At 43.3% G+C, this 19,533-nt stretch overlaps 1 protein-coding gene across 7 annotated transcripts in view; it reads left to right on the forward strand.

The window, feature by feature from the left end:
• The first annotated feature begins 1,871 nt into the window (after nt 1–1,871).
• EPS15 (epidermal growth factor receptor pathway substrate 15) overlaps nt 1,872–19,533 on the forward strand; it is a 103,892-nt gene continuing 86,230 nt past the window's right edge. For 5 of the 7 annotated variants that reach the window (XM_030571766.1, XM_030571771.1, XM_030571770.1 and 2 more), the window contains exons 1-3: nt 1,872–2,018; nt 8,313–8,411; nt 16,485–16,526. In XM_030571766.1, the coding sequence (XP_030427626.1) occupies nt 8,358–8,411; nt 16,485–16,526 (96 nt within the window). In that variant the 5' untranslated portion in view covers nt 1,872–2,018; nt 8,313–8,357. Of the gene's footprint in view, nt 2,019–8,312; nt 8,412–16,484; nt 16,527–19,533 lie in introns of those variants that run through there. The other 2 variants (XM_030571767.1, XM_030571769.1) reach the window with 2 other exon arrangements.

A 19,533-nucleotide genomic window follows, 5' to 3' on the forward strand; every position in this document is an offset into this window, starting at 1 on the left:
CATGAGACTGAAAAAAAAACCCACGTGGTATTGTACAAAAAAGAATGCTGAGTGACTCTGAGTTGCATCAAATCTGTACAGTAAAATACTGTTGCTGTAGGGTAGGCAGTGGAACACAATAGTGATGTGAAGTGCCAAGAGAGTGTTGATAGTTATGGGTTAGGTAAACAGGAAATCCATTACTAAGTTTTCCAGGATGGTGCAGGAGTGGATGGTGCAAACCTAACAAGATATTTACATGGAGTTAAAGTATGTTCCTCTGATGCAACAAGCAGATGCCCTTTAACATAAAATGAGTGGAATGAGGAAACCTGAAAGTTCCATGGAAATTAGGTATGACATTTGGAACTTGGCAGCTGTGGAATGATAGTAGGGAATGCTATTTGGGATTGGCAGTTGGAACCAGGCAGTTGCAATAAAACTGTTGGGATTAGTAGTAAAGAAATGATAGGATGGGGATTTGGAGTATGACAGCTGGGATGAGCATGGCAGTGACATGAAGAAAGAAAAAGGGAGAAAGCGTAGAAGAAAGAGCAGAGGAAGGAAAAAATGGACTGTGAAAACCCTCTGGATAAGCACAGGTTTTGGTAATTCTCTCACACTTCATTGAGTGCATGAAAAATTTTAATTGGAGTCTGATCCACCTTCGGTTAAAATCTAAAAATAAGAACTATTTCTATTCCCTCTCCCCACTGAATGAACTCTGCAACAATGTTCCAACACTCCAGTGGTGCAAAAGTGCAGGAAAACTGTTTAAATAACCGTTGTTGGGACAGTGAGCAATGGTAGCAAAAGTATCTTGTGCTTTAGCAATCCCTGCTGCTGGGGATTGTTGTTATCAACAGCTGAAGGACAGAGCAGCCCTTGTATGCCCCCAGAATTTGAGGGAGGGCATGCACAGAGGTATCTCATTTCCCGCAGGTGAGGCACAGAGGGAGAAAGAAAGAGGTAGGAGGCTGAACTCAAAGACTATGTTTGTTGATGATGAGAGTGTGGGCGGGATTCTTCACACCAGCACTTTGCATTGGAGCCTCCAGTGATTTTCTCCTGGTTCTGTTAAATTTACAGCCTGCCTTATGTAGGAACTCCAACTTACTAGACCATCATAATGGTCCGTTATGGTCTTAAAGTCTTTGAAACCCTTACATAAGCCAACAGCATACTGGAAGCTCTCCAGGACATGGGGAACAGGGGCAGATATAACCAAGACAGAAGGAGGGTTAGGAGTATGGGACCAACCGAGATGTCACTGCAGCGAATTTTACACATACAAAGGAAGGAAGGCTGGCTGATGCTTTAGTTGGGGATTGGTCCTGCTTTGAGCAGGCGGTTGGACTAGATGACCTCCTGACAAGGGCAGCTCCAGGCAGCAGTGCAACAAGCACGTTCTTGGGGTGGCAAGCCACGGGGGGCAGCCTGCTGGTCACTGTGAGGGCGGCAGTCAGGCCGCCTTTGGCAGCGCTTCTGAGGGAGGTCCACTGGTGCCGCAGTTTCGGCGGTAATTTGGCGGTGGGTACGCTGCAGGTGCGGGACCAGCAGATCACTCGCAGAACTGCCACCGAATCCGTGTGGTCCGGGTGGATCTCCCGCAGAAACGCTGCCGAAGGCTCCCTGACCTCCGTGCTTGGGGCGGCAAAAACCATAGAGCCGCTCTTGCCCCCTGAGGTCCCTTCCAACCCTGATAGTCTATGATTCTATGATCCAAGTCAAAGACTCCAGCTCCGGGTTTAGAGGCAGCTGCCCAAGTGCTGAGGGCTGGAGGCTCCAGGTCGGGGGTAGGAGCAAGGTCCGGTGCCGGGTTTTGCCGCAGCCGCGCCGTGCTGAGAGCTGGATGGAGGCTCCGAGTCAGGGGGCGGGATCCGGCGCCGGGTTTTGCTGCGGGCGGGGCCTGGCTCTGGATCGGGAAGTTGCTGAAGTTGGCGAGTGAGTGTCCGGGCCCGCGTCGGCTCCGGCTTCTTCCTGCTGCCCGGCCGGTGCATGATGGAAGCAGCATGGCCTCCCATCTCTCCCTGACCCAGGTGAGCGCCTCTGGCCCGGCCGCTCGGGACTCGCCCTGCCGAGCCACGGGATCCTGCCCCTGCGGGGGCCGAGGCCTGCCGTGCCCCTCGCGGCGGGGGGATCGGGGCTCCCCGGCCTGGAGAGTCCCTCACGGGCTGGTGGTGGCGCCGTCCTGACCTGCCTCCCGCTCCGGGGGGAGAGGTGCTGAGTCCTTCGGCTCCCTTCGGCCCGCCCCCCCCCCGGTAGCTTCCGGTAACCCCCGTCCCACCGCGTCCTCCGGTGACCCCTAGTAACCCCTGTCCTACTGCGCCCTCCGGTAACCCCAGTCTGGTAACGCCTGCGCCCGTCCCTCCCGGTAACCCCCGTCCCACCGCGTCCTCCGGTAACCACCTCCCGGTGACCCCTAGTAACCCCCGTCCCACCGCGCCCTCCGGTGACCCCTAGTAACCCCTGTCCTACTGCGCCCTCCGGTAACCCCAGTCTGGTAACGCCTGCGCCCGTCCCTCCCGGTAACCCCCGTCCCACCGCGTCCTCCAGTAACCATCTCCCGGTAACCCTTAATAACCCCTGTCCCGCCCGGTGACCCCTAGTAACACCAGTCCCACTGCGCCCTCCGGTAACCATCTCCCGGTAACCCTTAATAACCTCTGTCCCGCCCGGTAACCCCTAGTAACACCAGTCCCACTGCGCCCTTCGGTAACCATCTCCCGGTAACCCTTAATAACCCCTGTCCCGCCCGGTAACCCCTAGTAACACCAGTCCCACTGCGCCCTCCGGTAACCATCTCCCGGTAACCCTTAATAACCCCTGTCCCACTGCGCCCTCCGGTAACCCCAGTCTGGTAACGCCTGCGCCCGTCCCTCCCGGTAACTCCCGTCCCACCGCGTCCTCCGGTAGCCCTGTGCCCACCCCTTCTGGTAACCCACATCCTCCGGTAACCACCTCCTGGTAACCCTTAATAACCCCCATCCCACTGCGCTCTCCGGTAACCCCAGTCTTTTAACCCTCGTCCCACCGCGTCCTCCGGTAACCATCTCCCGGTAACCCTTAGTAACCCCAGTTCCACAGTGCCTTCTGGTAGCCCCTGTGCCCACCCCTCCCGGTAACCCTCCGGTATCCCCGTGCCCGCCGCGCCCTCTGGTAACCCTCTCCCGGTAACCCCTAGTAATCCTAGTTCCACTGCGCTCTCTGGTAGCCCCTGGCATTGTGCCATACTCCCCCCGTAACCCCTGTTCTGCCATGTCCTCTCCCCGGTAACCCATGCCTTCTTTCTCCTGTAACTTCTGTGCCTTGTTGCAACCCAGACCCATCTCTGTAACCCCTGGACCTGTGCTGTGCCTTGCTCCCTGGTAACCCTTGCCTACTGGTGCTTTAGTTCTGTGCCCCCTTAAAACTCCCATCCCTGCTTTGTGCCCCCTTTAAAACTCCTTCATCCCTTCCCTTGTTCTATGCCTCCAATAATCTCTTGCTGTGTTCCTGCTTGATGCCCCTCTGTGTCCTCCTGAGGAGATACCCCTCCTGATGTCCAATACCTGGTAGTGCCAGGGAGGTGAGTGGTGGACCACATTGGCTCTCCCTGAAGCACTGCCCTAGATGTGGATTATACTGTGCAGTGCATGGTCTGGTTTTCATTGATCGAGTCTGAAAGGACTCTGTAGAGCAGTGGTTCTCAACCAGGGCTCTGGGGGTCCCTGGGAGGCCGTGAGTAGGCTTCGGGGTTCCACCAAACAGGTCCAGCCTTAGACTTGCTGAGGCCAAGGTCAGAAAGCCGAAGCCTGGGTCCCCAAATCCCACCAACTGGGGCTGAAGCTGCAGCATAAACATCTTAGCTTCATAGGGTCCCTCTGTGACATGGGGCCCTGAGGAGTTGTCTTTTTTGCTGCCCCCTAACTCTGGTCCTGGCTTTAATATGCAGAAAAACAGTGGTGGCACAAGTGGGTTGTGAAATTTTTATGGGATTGGGACTGGGGGGACTCAAAAAGAAAAAGTTGAGAGCCCCTGCTGTAGAGAATAAAGTTGAAGCATTCAGCATTGGGAACAGTAATAGGAGGGGGGATGATGTTTGTGATTGGGGGGATTTGTGTCTTCATCTGAAACATGGAAAGTGATGACAGTTCGATGAACTAAAGTTGTTCTCAGACTGTGGGTTATGATCTCGTTTTAATGGGGTCGCCAGGGCTGGTCTTAGACCTGCTAGGGTCCAGGGCCAAAGCTTGAGAACACCGAGGTGGGGGGAAGGCTGTTCCTCATTGCAGGAGTCAGAGGGGTGGTGGCTCTTGTACTGAAGTGACTCTACAATAGCATACTCCCTTGAGTTATGACAGTTATCCATGTAGTTCAGTAATGATAACCTGAGGCCCCTCAGACTGCTACATGGCATAAAATTAGACCCAGTGTATTGGTCTACAGGTGCCACTCCATGCATGTTTCTCAGTTCTTGGAAGCGGTAGGCTCTTAAAATCCATCTTGCTCACAGAATTGTGGAGAGATGGTGTGACAGGCATATGTATGCCTAAATCACAGAGAAAGTAGCAGTTACCTGCCTTAATTCTTGGTGAGTTGTTTTCCTTTAGCCATATAACAGCAATAAACATATATTTAAGGTAGGCAAGAGATTTAGGTTGTAGCATTTCAACCTTTAAAAAAGGCTGCCCTTTGGCTTGTAAAAAGGCACATGTTCAAAATTAGCCTTTTCCACTGATTATCAAGGCATATAACAACCCTTGATTCAACGGGGGCGGGAGGCAATGACTGGATCATATAGTTTAGGTAATTGTGCCTTACCTTTCAAGCATGGACCGATCTCTAAGCAGCCCCCATTTATTAATTGCTTCTTCTTTGTTTTCAAGCTGTTCCAATGCCTCTCCAAGCAATTAGCAGATGGCTTGAGAGTATTAGAACTTTAAAGGATGGTATAAAAGTATTGACATTGATATATGAAATATCATCTTAAGTGTTCTTTAAATTCAGCTAAGAACATGAGCATGTTACTGAAGAGTAAACTCTCTAGGGGGATTGAATTGAAAAGCCTTTTTCTTCTTATGAACTATATTTTATTTACAAAGATAGCAAGATGTTGTGGACTGTTCACTTCAGAGTGGAATGGTTGGATGCAGTTGTGCCTTTTGATTTGGGTATTTGGAGTGGTGGTATCTGTATTTGTATACTAGTCGAATGTGGATAGCTAGAGGAGATAAAGGGCTAACCTGATGAGAGCATTCGAGCTTTGAGAAGTTTGGACCTTTCAGGGTTTAGACAAATTTCTGACTGATGTTTTCATCTTCTACATGCATTGCCTGAATACTAGTGAGGATTTCCAATATTTGGAAGCTCTTGTATGGAGTAATGAATACTGTTGAGTCTCTTATTCCCTAGATTTCCTACTGAATAAGATATGTATTGGAACTACTTGGCTTCTTTTTATTTTGTCAGTGAGAAATTTATATTATTTTAGTTCTTGTAATTCTGAAGCGCACCTATTAGGGGTCAGACATGCTATTCAGTACATGGGATGCAGTTGCTTTTGTTTAGCTAGGAGAGCTTTAAAGTCTCCTATAAATGTTGTTTGTTCATTTACCAGTGCTGATAAATACCAACATGTGCTTAGCATTACTATCCTTTTTTTTTTCCGGTCTGCTCATGTGTGCTTAGTGTAGCAGAACTGCTCAGCTTTGTAGTTTTCTCACTCTGCCTGCACAGTTGGATACTCTTAGGAAGGAAAGCAAGCTCTGTCATGAAAGCAAGAGATTATGACAGGAATGTGTGAATTCACTGGATGCTCACAATTCAGTTGTGTTGGGAAGCTGAAATCAAGTGTTTTAAAGTCACTAGAGAAGACATACAGATATCAAGTGAAACTGCCCTCCTGAAGTATTGTTTTACTTTAAAATTTTTTGATATATTTCAGGTACCAAAAAAGTTTATACGAAGAATGGAGACAGAAGAATTGTTCAGACACTAACTTAAAAATGTCTCAAGGAAGGGTTATAAAAGAACTACTCCAGTTCTTGTGTGGCTAAAGGCATAGGGCCTTGTGGCTTTTGGCCAAAGAGACATGGATGTACATTATAACCCCGTCAAATAGTGTGATGGCTTATATAGCTCCTGTGTCCTTCTACACGTACAATGTGATCGTTTGTCTATAGAGTTTATGTACTTCTAGTTATCAGAAAGTAAAATTTTGAATAGAAATGTGATGGATTATGAGAGGACTTTGGGGCTAAGTTTTTTCAGTCTCTTGGATTCTTGTATAGTACAAATAGCAGGTATAGGTTTACTCAGCTTAATTGTTTGCATCAGTTTTACTTGTCAGGTTTTTTTTATTTTTTTATTTTTTTGCATTAAACGAGGTTCTGAGTTCATCACATTTTTAAACCAGACCAAGGGCTTGTCTACATCACAAAGTTGCAGCGCTGGTGAGGGGGTTACAGCGCTGCAACTTAGGAGGTGTACACATCTGCAGGGCATCACCAGCGCTGCAACTCCCTGTTTGCAGCGCTGGCCGTACTCCCGTTTTGTCTCGGGTGTAGAGGATCCAGCGCTGGTGATCCAGCGCTGGTAATCAAGTGTAGACACTTACCAGCGCTTTTCTTGACCTCCGTGGAATAAGCAGGTATCCCAGCATACCTGAGGAAGCCTCTGGTAATCAAGCTGGTCTCCTTCCCCGGTTTGCTCTCGCGTTCCCCGAACAAGCAGGTCTCCTTCCCTGCGGTTTGCAGGGTGGTTCGGGGAACGCGAGAGCAAACCGCGGCAAAGCTGGTCTCCTTCCCCAGTTTGCTCTCGCGTTCCCCGAACAAGCAGGTCTCCTTCCCTGCGGTTTGCAGGGGGGTTCGGGGAACGCGAGAGCAAACCGCGGCAAAGCTGGTCTCCTTCCCCGGTTTGCTCTCGCGTTCCCCGAACAAGCAGGTCTCCTTCCCTGCGGTTTGCAGGGGGGTTCGGGGAACGCGGGAGCAAACTGCGGCAAAGCTGGTCTCCTTCCCCGGTTTGCTCTCGCGTTCCCCGAACCTCCGTGCAAGCAGGTCTCCTTCCCTGCGGTTTGCAGGGGGGTTCGGGGAACGCGAGAGCAAACCGCGGCAAAGCTGGTCTCCTTCCCCGGTTTGCTCTCGCGTTCCCCGAACCCCCCTTGAAGCTGCCCAACAGCGCTGCAGTATGGCCACATCTAACACCACTTGCAGCGCTGGTTGCTGTAAGTGTGGCCACTCTGCAGCGCTGGCCCTATACAGCTGTACTAATACAGCTGTAACAACCAGCGCTGCAAAATTTTAGATGTAGACATACCAAGTTTCTTCAGTGCAGATTTAAACCCAGGAAGTTAGGATGTATACAAGAAGTGCTGACAGACCATAAACGATAGTATTGTGAGGGCAATCCTATATATGAAATGCTACAATGTCATGGCTGAGTTTATTCTTTTTTTTTTTAAACATCTTACATAAAATTGCAATGTAATGAAATGAGAGAGTAAGAAACCAAAAAATATACAAAACAAATGCAATGTACATGAGAGAGGAATGGGGACAATATCTAGTTTAATGTAAGTATAATCCAGAGTCCCTATATATTTCTTCTCCTCCCCTCCCCTCTTCCCCACCCCCCCGATTGTGGTCAGTGTAACCGGGAAGTTTGATGTTCCCAAACTGAAACCAGGCTGTTCTCAAATGGTTTAGCGTCTGTAACATCTCTGAGAGTTTTTCATCCTTGGTGTTAATAAAGTGCAGTTACAATATTCAAACAACATTTCCCAGCAATTAAATAACAGATTGCATTTTGGTGTCTAACTCAGAGTGACAAGTATGTTCTGTAACTAAAAACCTAAGCTAGGTTGTGGGAAAAAATATCAATTTCAGCTGTTAAATACGTAAAGGAAAAAAGCACTGCAAAGTCAGAGTAATTCAGAAATAGTAATAAAATACCTGCAGAGCACATGGATATATTTCTAATAAGAACACTGTGAATATAGTTTGGAGCGTAAGAGAAATTCTGCAACATGTTTTGTTTCTACAGAACTGGTTTGCATGTAAACAGCTGACCTACATGCTTGCCTTGCATTCTGAGGTTTTTTTTTTTTTTGGAGGGGCATGAGAAGGAACCACCTCTCTGTGGATTCAGATGTCCTCGCTCCCTCACTGCAGCTGACCTGCAGATGGAGTCTTACTGGTTCTTTAGGGCACAATATAAATGTTAATGATCTGGGGGTCTCGAAGGAATAACTTGGAAACAAAGATCAAAGGTTTAAGTGCAAATCAGATTAAGTTTTACTTTGTTTTGATGACCTGAAAGCATTATATTTTTAAAACAGTTGCTTTTTATAACAGGTGTACAAATGACTAGTTCAGCAAAACTGTCTGTCTTACTCTGCTATGATAAGGCAAACTTTAACCATGGCTGAGAGACCCAGGTTTGCCATGATCCAGGTTTGTTCTCTTTTTTTTTTTATTGTCCCAGTGTACGTTTTTTTAAATATACAGACACTGTGTGCTTTGTGGGGGAGAGTGCTTATAGATAGATAAGCCTTGTTTTCTTATTACTTTGCTTTCTGTAAAGATGTGCACAGGGTAAAACTGTGTGTATGTGTAAATTTAATGTTGGATTGACAGTCAAGGTAAGCCCTCCCGTTGCACAACAAAAATGTTATGGATAGTGGCAGTTGCACTACTTCCAGCAATGTGCCTTAACTTGAAACTCCTGTTTTAGGGGCCCGTATGGCCCATTCAGTTCTTCGTTTCTCCACTGAAACGAGCAAGATGTGCTAATTGTGATGTTGGTGTTAATGATGTGGATGCTAAGAACTGAAACTAAAATCTAATGTAACGTAAACTGTGAAAGCACGCGTGACAAGGCTTTGCTTTGAATCAATGATTTAGAGGTGAAGCATTCTGTATTTAATGCCCAGATCTGTTTAGTTCTCTACACACTGTTCCCCACCTTGGGTTTGTCACCTAACAGCCCGTCTCCTTTTCCCCCTCCTGCCCATCCCAGAATACCTCACTGCCCAGCATGCCTCTTTGGTTCACCAAGTGCATGTGCAGAGCACAGCTAGTTAAATCAAGGATAGAGCTGGCTCGGACATTTCCACTGATTCAGAAATATTGTTCCTTTTTTGCACGTAGTTGGGGAGCTAAGCTATAGATGTCATAAAACAAAAGTAATTTGATACACCTATCTAGTTTTCTCAAAACTCATATCAGGGTCATGACAAATAAGGGCACTAATGTTTTGGCCTAAGCTTTCAGAAGTGACTAATGATTTGGGGTACCTCCAATTTTGGGGTAAGTAACGTTAAAGATATTCAAAAAGTTCTGAGCTCCTACCCTCTGAGAATCAGGCCTCCTTTAAGGTGCCCTAGGATGGGGACTCAAAGATTACTACTTTTGAAAAGTAAGGCCACTGTTTAAGTTAAAGTTTAAACAGTGTCCTATGTGTGGTCTCTCTCTGGGAATGGGAGGAGAGGAAGAGAGAGAGGAGGAAACTTGGAGTGGGTCAGAACTGGTTATTTAGCTAGAGAAACACAGATGTGTGTGTAGGGGGGAAGGCAACATTTTAAAAAGGAAGCACTTTCAAATGTTTCCTTTGTAGAAGTTAGTAAATATTTTTCTTTTAAAAATGACATGGAAAATGTGATTGTCCTGTATTGTGCCAATTTTGGAGACTATATTCCATTATGATGTGAAATAGATTTTGTCCTACTTCTAGTGCAAATCTCAGTATAAAATTAAGTATGGTGTCACTATTGCATCTATAATTATACATACACTTTGTGGCATAAAACAGGTCTCTGAATAGTCTTGCTGAGTACAAACCTGAATGTGTAATTGTGGAACCCTTGGATACTCTTTACTGTTGGAACACATAAGCAATAGGTTTCATGTTAATATATTTCAACAAACTAGCTATGCCAGGGATGGCTAACCTGAGCTTGAGAAGGAGTCAGAATTTACCAATGTACATTGCCAAAGAGCCACAGTAATACGTCAGCAGCCCCTCAATCCCCCACTGCTCTCAGTGCCTCCCGCTCACTGGCAGCCCTGCCAATCAGTGCCTCCCCCTCCATCCCTGCACCTCCCAATCAGCTGTTTCATGGCATGCAGAGGCGGGGAGGGGGGGAAGAGTGAGGGCATAGTAGGCTCAGGGGAGGGGGTGGGAAGAAGTTGAGTGGGGGCAGGGCCTGTGGCAGAGCCAGGGGTTGAACAGTGAGCACCCCCCAGCAGATTGGAAAGTTGGCGCCTGTAGCTCCAGCCCTGGAGTCGGTGCCTGTACGAGGAGCCACATATTAACTTCTGAAGAGCTGCATATGGCTCCGGAGCCACAGGCTGGCCACCCCTGAGCTATGTGGTAACATGCACCTGAGGTAAAGCTAACCAGTCAACTTCCTTTTTCTGTATAACTCTCAGCCATGTCTCTCATATACCCAATAAATCTGCAAAATGAAAAAATTGAGAATTTTGTTTTACTATCTGGCATTAAGACTGTGTCATTTTTGGCAAGAGTAAGGGAGAACCCCTGCCATTTGTCTCTTGGTGAAAGTGTTCTGTGCGCACTGTGGAAAACTATGCAAATCTCTAAGGTTTCTTCCCGTACCATTAGAGGATAAAATAGCCACTTAAAGGAGATTGACACAGGAGAGAAAGTTGCTGCATCACCCGAAGAAGAGAGGGAGCTGTCTGCTTTTAGTGAGCAGGAGCTGTGCTCACCAACACACTCCTTACTTTAATCCCTGAAAACAATATTGAAAACTTTAGAACTCAATATTAAGTAACATTTAGCCCACTTTTTCATTTTAGGTAGGCTTTATAGTCCAGCATTGATTATTGTGGTGATATGGATGAGGGATTGCGTAACAAGAAATCAAGACATGGTTAACTTGCATAGGAGATGAAGAATGTCATTACACTGTCTAAATTCAGTTGTAGAAATGCTCTAGTGTATTATTCAGTAGGTGTACAGTTGAGTTATAGTGAAGTAGAATGAAAGTTTCAAATCTTTTAAATGCACTGTATATATTGACATTATTAAGGTTATAGTGAATCTTAGTTTTAAATAAAGTTTTCTGAATTGGTCTGATGTTGAGAATTACCTCTGGCCTATTAGAGGATTCCACTGTAACTTTTTTTACCCTTTTGTATATAGCATAAAAATTAAATGGGCAGAAAACAATAATATGAGACTGATTTAGAAAAATGCGAATGAATATATTTAGGAAAAATTAGTTCAAGACAAACATGGAAAATATTAAGCTGCCTTTCCCTAAGCTTACAGAGGACTCAAGAACATTGTGAGGGTGGGGAAAATGGCCTACCCCAGTCTACAATACAGTTCCCCTGTTTCTACCACTGAGAGGGCTTCACTGATACCAAAAAACCAAAACAACATTTTTTCCCCTGATGTATACAGAGTCTCTGAGATGATAGTGGACAGCAAACTAGACATGAGTTGTCTATCATATGACAGCAATAAAAGCCAATCCTTCAGATATTTGTACAGTGTTCTCCAGTCTTTATCCAAGCCACACAGTTAAATACTTGGCCTTTCCTACAAGCACCTGAAGTCTGAAGAACCCTCTACAAATATTTGAAAATTGTAAGAGTTGCAGGCAAAGTGGAATTATGTAGCATTATAAAAAGGGGGTCTAACTAGACTTAATAGGATGAAATTAGGAAGGGAAAATTTTAGGCTGAAAATCAAGAAAAACATCCTGAAGCGGAGCTGTTCTTGGCTATGGTATAGGGTAAGGGAAGTGATGGGAAACCTTTTATCTTTAAACACTTCAAACTACACTGCAAAACAATAGAATAGAGAACTGTCCTAAGTTGCCAAAGAGAGAGGGAGGCTGACCTAAGGTTCCCCCCCCCCAATTCTATAAACCTGTACAGAGTTGTACTAGAGAGTGTAAATACTCTTTAAAACTGGGTTTTTTTTGGACTTACAGTTAATTTTGAGTGAAGATGCCTCAGTTTTCATATGTCCTTCACTTGTATCAATGAGCCTGATTAATCAGTGCATCACAATGCCTGAACAATCCACCACTGTGGAAAAGATATCTCAAGGGGGAGAGCCACTGAGAGGTTAATTCAGAAGACTAATATATCAAATCTCTTTCCTGAAGCTGAAAATGGAGTCCCAGGAAAAGGACAGAGAAACTGACTGCAGAGTTGGTTCTTTCTTCCACTTTCCCCCTAGGTCACATAAATGGAGAGCTGGTGCACTCATTATTCCTTAAGGAATACTATTTGAGTGTTCTGGGTCTCTTTCAGCACTGGGGACAGTAAGTAGTGTTTGCTCATTTCTAGATTATGCAATTTTGGGATGTGGGTCTGGAAGTACTAATATTAATCTTGCATGCCTTCACGTGGAGGCAGAATATAGTATTTCAGTCTCACATTGAGATAGATGGAGAAAACTGCAAAATATTAGCTTGTTTGGTTTCTTTTCTTTTTTCGTGGGTAGATGGTGTTGGTGTTCCTTTACTTCCTGTTAGACAGAGGCTAAGGGGGAAAAACTGTTTTAATGACTTAAAATACACCCCTGTTTAATCGTGGGGGTGATGGTGATGGATTAAAAACATGAAAGGATATAATGGGCTGATTGACTGAAGCCAGAAAGACAAAGAGACAGATGGCTATAAAGCTGGCCTTCGTTTCCTAGGTTAGGACTCTGTAAGGGCCAGACATTCTCAACGCAAACTGTAATCTTTGCAGGGTAATTACTGGAACAGATGTTAGTGTTAAAGTAATTAATTTTTAATGGAATTTACAATGGTATATTTTAATTTTTTATGTACCGTGGAATCTGACTATTCACACTGAAAATGAGTCCACAGTTTCCACTCTGCAACTGTATGTGCCAATTCCAGTAAAGTGAAGAAGTGTTACCTGGCAAAATTCCTAACTGGCACTGAAGAATTCAAAATACTCCTTATGATATATTGACACAAGGAAAAAGCTACAGTACACAGGTCATCTGTTACACTCGCCTTTTTGCTCAGTATTCTTTTATGGGAAAACTATGAAGTCTGTTGCCAGTAAAATGAAACTGTCTTCCAAACTATCCACTTTCACAGGAAATTCCATTTTCTGTGGTTGTACTGATATAATGAAAATGAGCCCCAAAATCGAAAATCTAGAGAGAAATTTTATTGGCTTATACTATGAGTGTTGAATGAAAAGATTATTTTGAGTTTGTAAAGTGATTGTAGTTCCATGACCTGAACATGCATGTGTTTCCTGTCCAAGACTAACAATGGTAGGTTTGGCTGGAATAGTGTTTTGCTGAACAGAAGTATGACATTGTTTTGTAGTGCATGTAGGTTGCAGATTAATGGTCCCTCTCTTGGGGGAGAGGAAGGGGAGATGGGACCATTAATCTGAGTGTAGACTTGATGCCTTAAAACACTTTCAGTTTTGTGGTTTTTATTCTTTGCACTCGCTAGATAGTTTTGTTTCAGAATTCTGTTTGTAATTTTAATTGGTTGTATTTGCAAACTATTTTAGGGTTCCTGTGGATTTGACCTGAATGAAGTATTAAGATGATTCAGAAGGACGTCTCTGTATTATAAAATGTTTACTTGAAGCAACACAAATGTAGCCACCCAGATTTTAGGCTTACTCATTCTGACAATGGGGTATTTCAGATCTTTACAGGCAACATTTTAAGCTGTCTACTTGAAACTAGTTGTCTTTGACTGGAGAATATCCTATATGGACTACAAGTATAACACCACATTTTTTAGCTGCAGCTAGCAAGAAAGATCCAATTTAGCTGTGATCAGTGTAGAATAGTGAAAACTTTTGCGCGTTATTTACGTTAATAGAGAATATAGTACTAACCTCTCTACCTGCCTGTCATGCTGACCAATATTGTCTCATTGTTTACCTGTTCTCCCCATCTATCTGTCTCCATCTGTTTCTTGTTTTGTACTTGCGCTGTAATGCCCGTGAGGCAGGGACTGTGTTTAGTACAACATGTAGCAGCGGGGTCCTGGTCTATGACTAGGGCTCCTAGGTGCTACAGTAATAGAAATAATACACTTTTGTAAACATTTTCAAATCTCACAGCAATGAAGTTCTCTGAGCATTAGTGCAGAAATAAACTAGAGAAGCACTCATCAAGCTGATAGAATTAACAAACAGTTTATAAATTGCTTGAACATGGTGTCCCTTGTTAGATATTTGCTAGCAGATTAAGTGGGAAAGGAAATTCATAGTAAATAACATCAATGATCTAACACCAATGTTCTAAAAACATTTCTTAAAGAAGTCAGTCTAGCAACGTCCTTTTGTATATGTTGTCTTAGATTCCTTGAGTAAGTTTAAAACTGACTCAGGAAATTTAACTTAAATCCTAATAGGGTATCTGGCCATAAAAAGATCTGAGGTAGCGTGATACTGGGTGACAACTCTTGACGTTTGCTGCCAACACCTTAAATCCAAACCCAGTGGTCTGAATTCAACCCTTGCTACAAATAGTTGGGTTATGGGGAGGGGGGGACACAACAAATATTCAAATGTTAATATGTCAGTAAATAAGCATACTTTCCAAATAGTTTACTTAGTAACTCAATCATTTTAATTTATATAGTGTTCTCCAGTTGTCTATTTCTATTTGTTTTGGTTCCTGAGCCTCACTTTCTGGGATAGCAGCAAAGAATCCTGTGGCACCTTATGAACTAAGAGACATTTTGGAGCATGAGCTTTCGTGGGTGAATACCCACTTCGTCGGATGCATGCTACCACTCTGATACTTGACTTTTGGGTTATCATAGTCGGTCCCCAATAGTGGGATTTCTGAACAAGGAAATTTCCTCCAGTCATCTGTTTCTGCTATGGTCAGGAAGAGTGGACTTTGCATACATTCTTCCCCAATAAACAGCAATGCACCAAATAAATCCTTTACACTTTTAATCAATTTATCCTTCCAATAGAAACAACCCAGCAAGGCCCCAAATACTGGTTTACCACTGGGCCAAAGAGGCTACAGTATAAAGTGTTACTACAAGAGAAATAGATTTAAACCTAAAATGCCCATCTTGTAATGTACTGTAGTAAAATATTTCCTACAATTGCTTATGTATTTTTGTCAGTGTCCAATTTGTATGCAAGTTTAGAAGATTTTTAAATCTGAAATTAGAAATACATGCTATAATTATAAAATCTTCGGGTCAAGTCCTACTCACATATGCACGTGTTTGAGGTTGCAAGATTAGTCATGTATTTGCATTGTACATGGAATTAATAGTATTTTTGGTTTGTAGTCAGAGGAAATGGTATTCTGCTTTCTTACTGATTTGTGTAGCTGTTAGATTTACAGTGTGGTCAGCACTCCCAGTTAAGGGTAGTAAATATAACCCATTATCCATTTGTTGATAATGCTAGTTGTACGCCTTACAAAAATGTGCTTGATCAGCATGTCTTAGGATATGGCTACACAGCAACTCTAGATACCCGCAGCTGGCCAATGCCAGCTAAGTTGGGCTTGCAGGGCTGAGGCTACCGGGGTGTTTTACTGCTGTATAGACTTTTAGGCTTGGGGAGAAGCCTGGACTCTAGGGCCCTGGGAGGTGGGAGGGTCCCAGAGCTTGGGCTGCAGCCTGAGCCTGTAGTCTATACAGCAGTGAAACAGCCCTGTAGCCCAAGACCCTTGAGCCAAAGTCAGCTGGCACAGGACAGCTGCAGGTATCTAGTTTCTGTGTAGACATACCTTTCAGGGCATAAACATCTAATAAAACCTACAGTTTTTTGTTCCTTTCTTCAGGATAAAGGAAGGGCAGTCCCCAAAACATAATAGCCCTCTCCGGCCTCCCTAGCATGTCTCGGACAAACACATACTAAAAAAGATCTGCTTTGCCCCAGAACCAAAAGTGTCACAACTCAGACTTCCTTGGTCTAGTAGGGGAAGTGAATTGAAGGCCTTTTCCTGAGAATATCATTTTATGGTTTGTCTTCATTGTGAAGTTAGCTCAGGCTAGCCTAGCACAGGTGGAGGATCCCCACTTTGCCAGATCTGTGTAAATTATACACACAATGGTGCTGTACTAACTTGTGTGCTGGGATAGATTTCTGTTGGGATATCCTGTAATTCCTAGTGGCGCATTTAAACTGCACTACCCTATGAACTCTGTGTCTCTCATCTACCGTGGAGCTGGTGTCTGTGTTAACTTCCAGATGGGGTGATTTCTTAATGCACACAGTTCTGAAAGTGAAAACCAGTAGCATTTAGTATCAAGACCTTTTAAAGAGAATGTTAAGGAATTCAGTCTGAAAACCGTAAAGTGATTCATAGTGCATCTGACTTCTTTGTTTCATATTCTGAGACCAATGCAGCTACAACAAAAGTGTAAACAATCTTATAAGTTGACAGAAAAAGACAGTTTAAGACATATATAAAATGTCTAGTTTTCCATGTTAAATTATGTAACTCTGATCATATAAAGTGAATTAAACTGATAAAATTATGCATATTAATCATATAATCTTATGTATCTTTCTTCATAGCTATCGAGTGCAAATCCTGTGTATGAGAAGTACTATCGACAGGTAGGAGTTTTTATTCTCTTGCTCTAAATTTCTAGTTCAATTAAAAAACTTCTCTTGTTGCCATATTCCTTTTAGAGATGAAGATTGAATATTTGTGTTGGACTGTGTAGGGTGGGTTCAGTATTGTGTAACTTCTTCATGGAGTATCAAGGAAAACCACTGCAACCTTAAAATACTTTGTTAAAATGGTAAAGACCATGGGGCAGATCCACGCTTAAGGGCCCAGATCCTAAACTAGTTTGACTAATATATATTTTATTGTGATAGTGCCCTCAGTGATTTTACATTGGTGTAGCTGTGTGTCTGGGGAATGTGAAAAATCTGTACCCCTGAGAAACCTAGCTATACCGAGCTAACTTCTGATCTAGACAGTGCTAGGTAGATGGAAGAATTCTTCTATCAACCTAGCTATCGGCTCTCTGGGAGGTAGATTCCCTGCATGGATGGGAGCATCTCTAATTGGTGTAGGTAGTGTCTGTAATGAAGAGCTCCAGTGGTGTAGCTGCACTGCTGTAGCATTTCAAGTGTAGAAATACCCTAAGTAAACTCTAGGTTGAACTTGTTAAATGTTATAGTTCAATACAATCTCAGGTAAATAGAGGAATGCATCATCAGCAGGCAAATACATTTTTTCCTCTTCATCTGGTATATGTCCTTGCAAATCAACCTGAAATGAAGTTGGGTTATCAACTGCCAAGTTGATGGCTTGTAAAAATGGGGACAATTTTGGTTTATTTAATTGTGTTTTGGTATGAGTGAATTAGAGATTAAAATAAATCGTTGCCATCATCTGGCAGAACTACTACAGACCTCCTATTAAGAAACTCAGTCCTGAGTATGCTTCAGCTGCTGAGAGGAGGGAAAGAGCTGATTGATTCCGACTAAGGTGCTCTTTGGACCTTGCTTAGGGGCTCAGTTTCATCTATTAGCCTCTGATTAGTAAGTATCTGATACATTTCAAATGAAGTCCCCTTATCAGCTGGAAAAGGGCAGCTTTCTATATTTTTCTGCCTCCCACCTTCCTCTCCCTTGGGTTGGGGGATGGGTCTCCACTACTGTACTTTTCTCCCAGACTCTGTATTTTGGATCCAATAGTCAGAGGTTGGCCATTAAAGGAGAAGAGGTCCACCACGTTGACAGGAGCAAGGATGGACCCTGACGTCAACTTTAAGGAGATGAGGATCACATCTTTGTCATAGTTGAGTCATACTCCCCTTGTCGGTCCTGTATTGAGGGACAAATCCAATATATGTACATCTATATGAGTTGAGTCATGGTACTTAGGAGAATTTGATGTTACTTGCAAGAATCCAATGTCATGGAACGCATGAGGTCCTAAGCAAGACAAGAGTCATTGTCTGCATGTGTTACATTGACATGGGAAACTTTTATGTTGATTTTACCATCAAGCCCAACAACAGCTCAAGCAAGAATCTGAGAAGTGGATTTCCTAGTTTTTGTCCTGGGGCTTGGAGATCAGGTGGACATGCTTGAATGGATCTCCCTCTGAAGTGGGGGCATTACATTTGAGTCCAGATGCAAACAGCATAATTATTCACTCTTCTCAGTTTTTAAACTTAGGCTATACTGAATAACCTGACTGACAGACTTTCTGCAGTACAGTCAGCTGATTTATTAAGACTGTGCTGTTAAATGGTATCAAGATTGAATGCTTTATTTGTAAGCTCATGGATGAAGATGAATTTCTTAATGATTCGTCACATGTTCAGAAGCACAAACTGAAAATTTGGGAAACTGCCTAATGTCCTGGACTTCAGAGACAGCTCTTCATGTGGAACCAGAGGAGCATACATTAAGAACCTGAATATCGTTAGTCTTTTGCCTAATGTGGAAGAGTTGCTTCAGATTCTACCTTGTCCTCCTCCTCCACCCCGTTCTTGAGATATGTGCAGAGCAACAAATCAAACTACCCCATATTCACTATGAGAGCTGGGCACACCTCCAGCATGCATATACCTATAATTCCTGTCTGAGTCACTCATGCATATCTGATCAAATTTAACTACAACATCTTTGGCATGATATGGTTGGGTAAAGCATCAGCCCCTACTCATAAATTTCCTGGCAAGTCAAAGACAGGGGAACCTTCAAATGTGACATCACTGTCAGGCAGGTTGCTGTGCTGGCACACCTGCTTACTGGCTCAGTCCAACAGCTTTTTATGTCATTGTCACCAAGAATAATGGTGGAATGCATTTACTTGAAAGATTAAGTTCAGAAAATGTCAAATGCAACTAAGTTTGTAGGATTGATGTGAGTGTTGATTTTTTTTTTAAGTGATGTCTAGCATTCCCCAGTCCTCATTTTGTCTTTTTCATTTGGTGCTGATAGAGTATCCTTTAGCCTTACACATCATAGTAGCAGTAGTTGAGAGGACTCAGCTGAGTTGAAAACAAGGTCATCATTTACTTTTCCTCAAACATTTAATACTATCACAGTGCTAAGGAAACCTCCAGGAAAAAAGATTTCATCCTATGTAGCATGAGTTGTGAAATGAATATGGTCTATAACCTTGGTTCAGTAATAGTATGGAGGTTACCTAATTTCATAATATTAGATCTAAGGTATTTTTCAAGAGTGTATATAACTGAAATCAGTTAAAATAATTTTCTAGGGTGTTTTTCTCTTGTCTCTTCTTCTTTTTTTTTTTCTTTTCTCTTTTCTTTTCCTTTTCCTTCGTTCTGGCTTTGATCAGTGTATCCTCTAAAATACAGCTATCTGACTTTTTTTCTCTTAATTCAATTTGTGTAAATATATTTTAAGAATTACTTACAAAAGATTAATTACCTTGATACAGAGCTATAGAGATCCAACAATAAGTTAATAGGAAAATCCATTCCAAATGGAAACTAATACAATATGGAAGATAATACTGTAATTGGATAGCTTCTGTTGATCATGGTCTGAGTTATTGAATTTCGGATCTCTTAAATATGATTACAGTATATAAAGCTACTTCATGACATACAAGTACCTATTGTATTTT

Source organism: Gopherus evgoodei, chromosome 8 (genome assembly GCF_007399415.2).
Source record: "Gopherus evgoodei ecotype Sinaloan lineage chromosome 8, rGopEvg1_v1.p, whole genome shotgun sequence".
NCBI classification, from domain to species: Eukaryota; Metazoa; Chordata; order Testudines; family Testudinidae; genus Gopherus; species Gopherus evgoodei.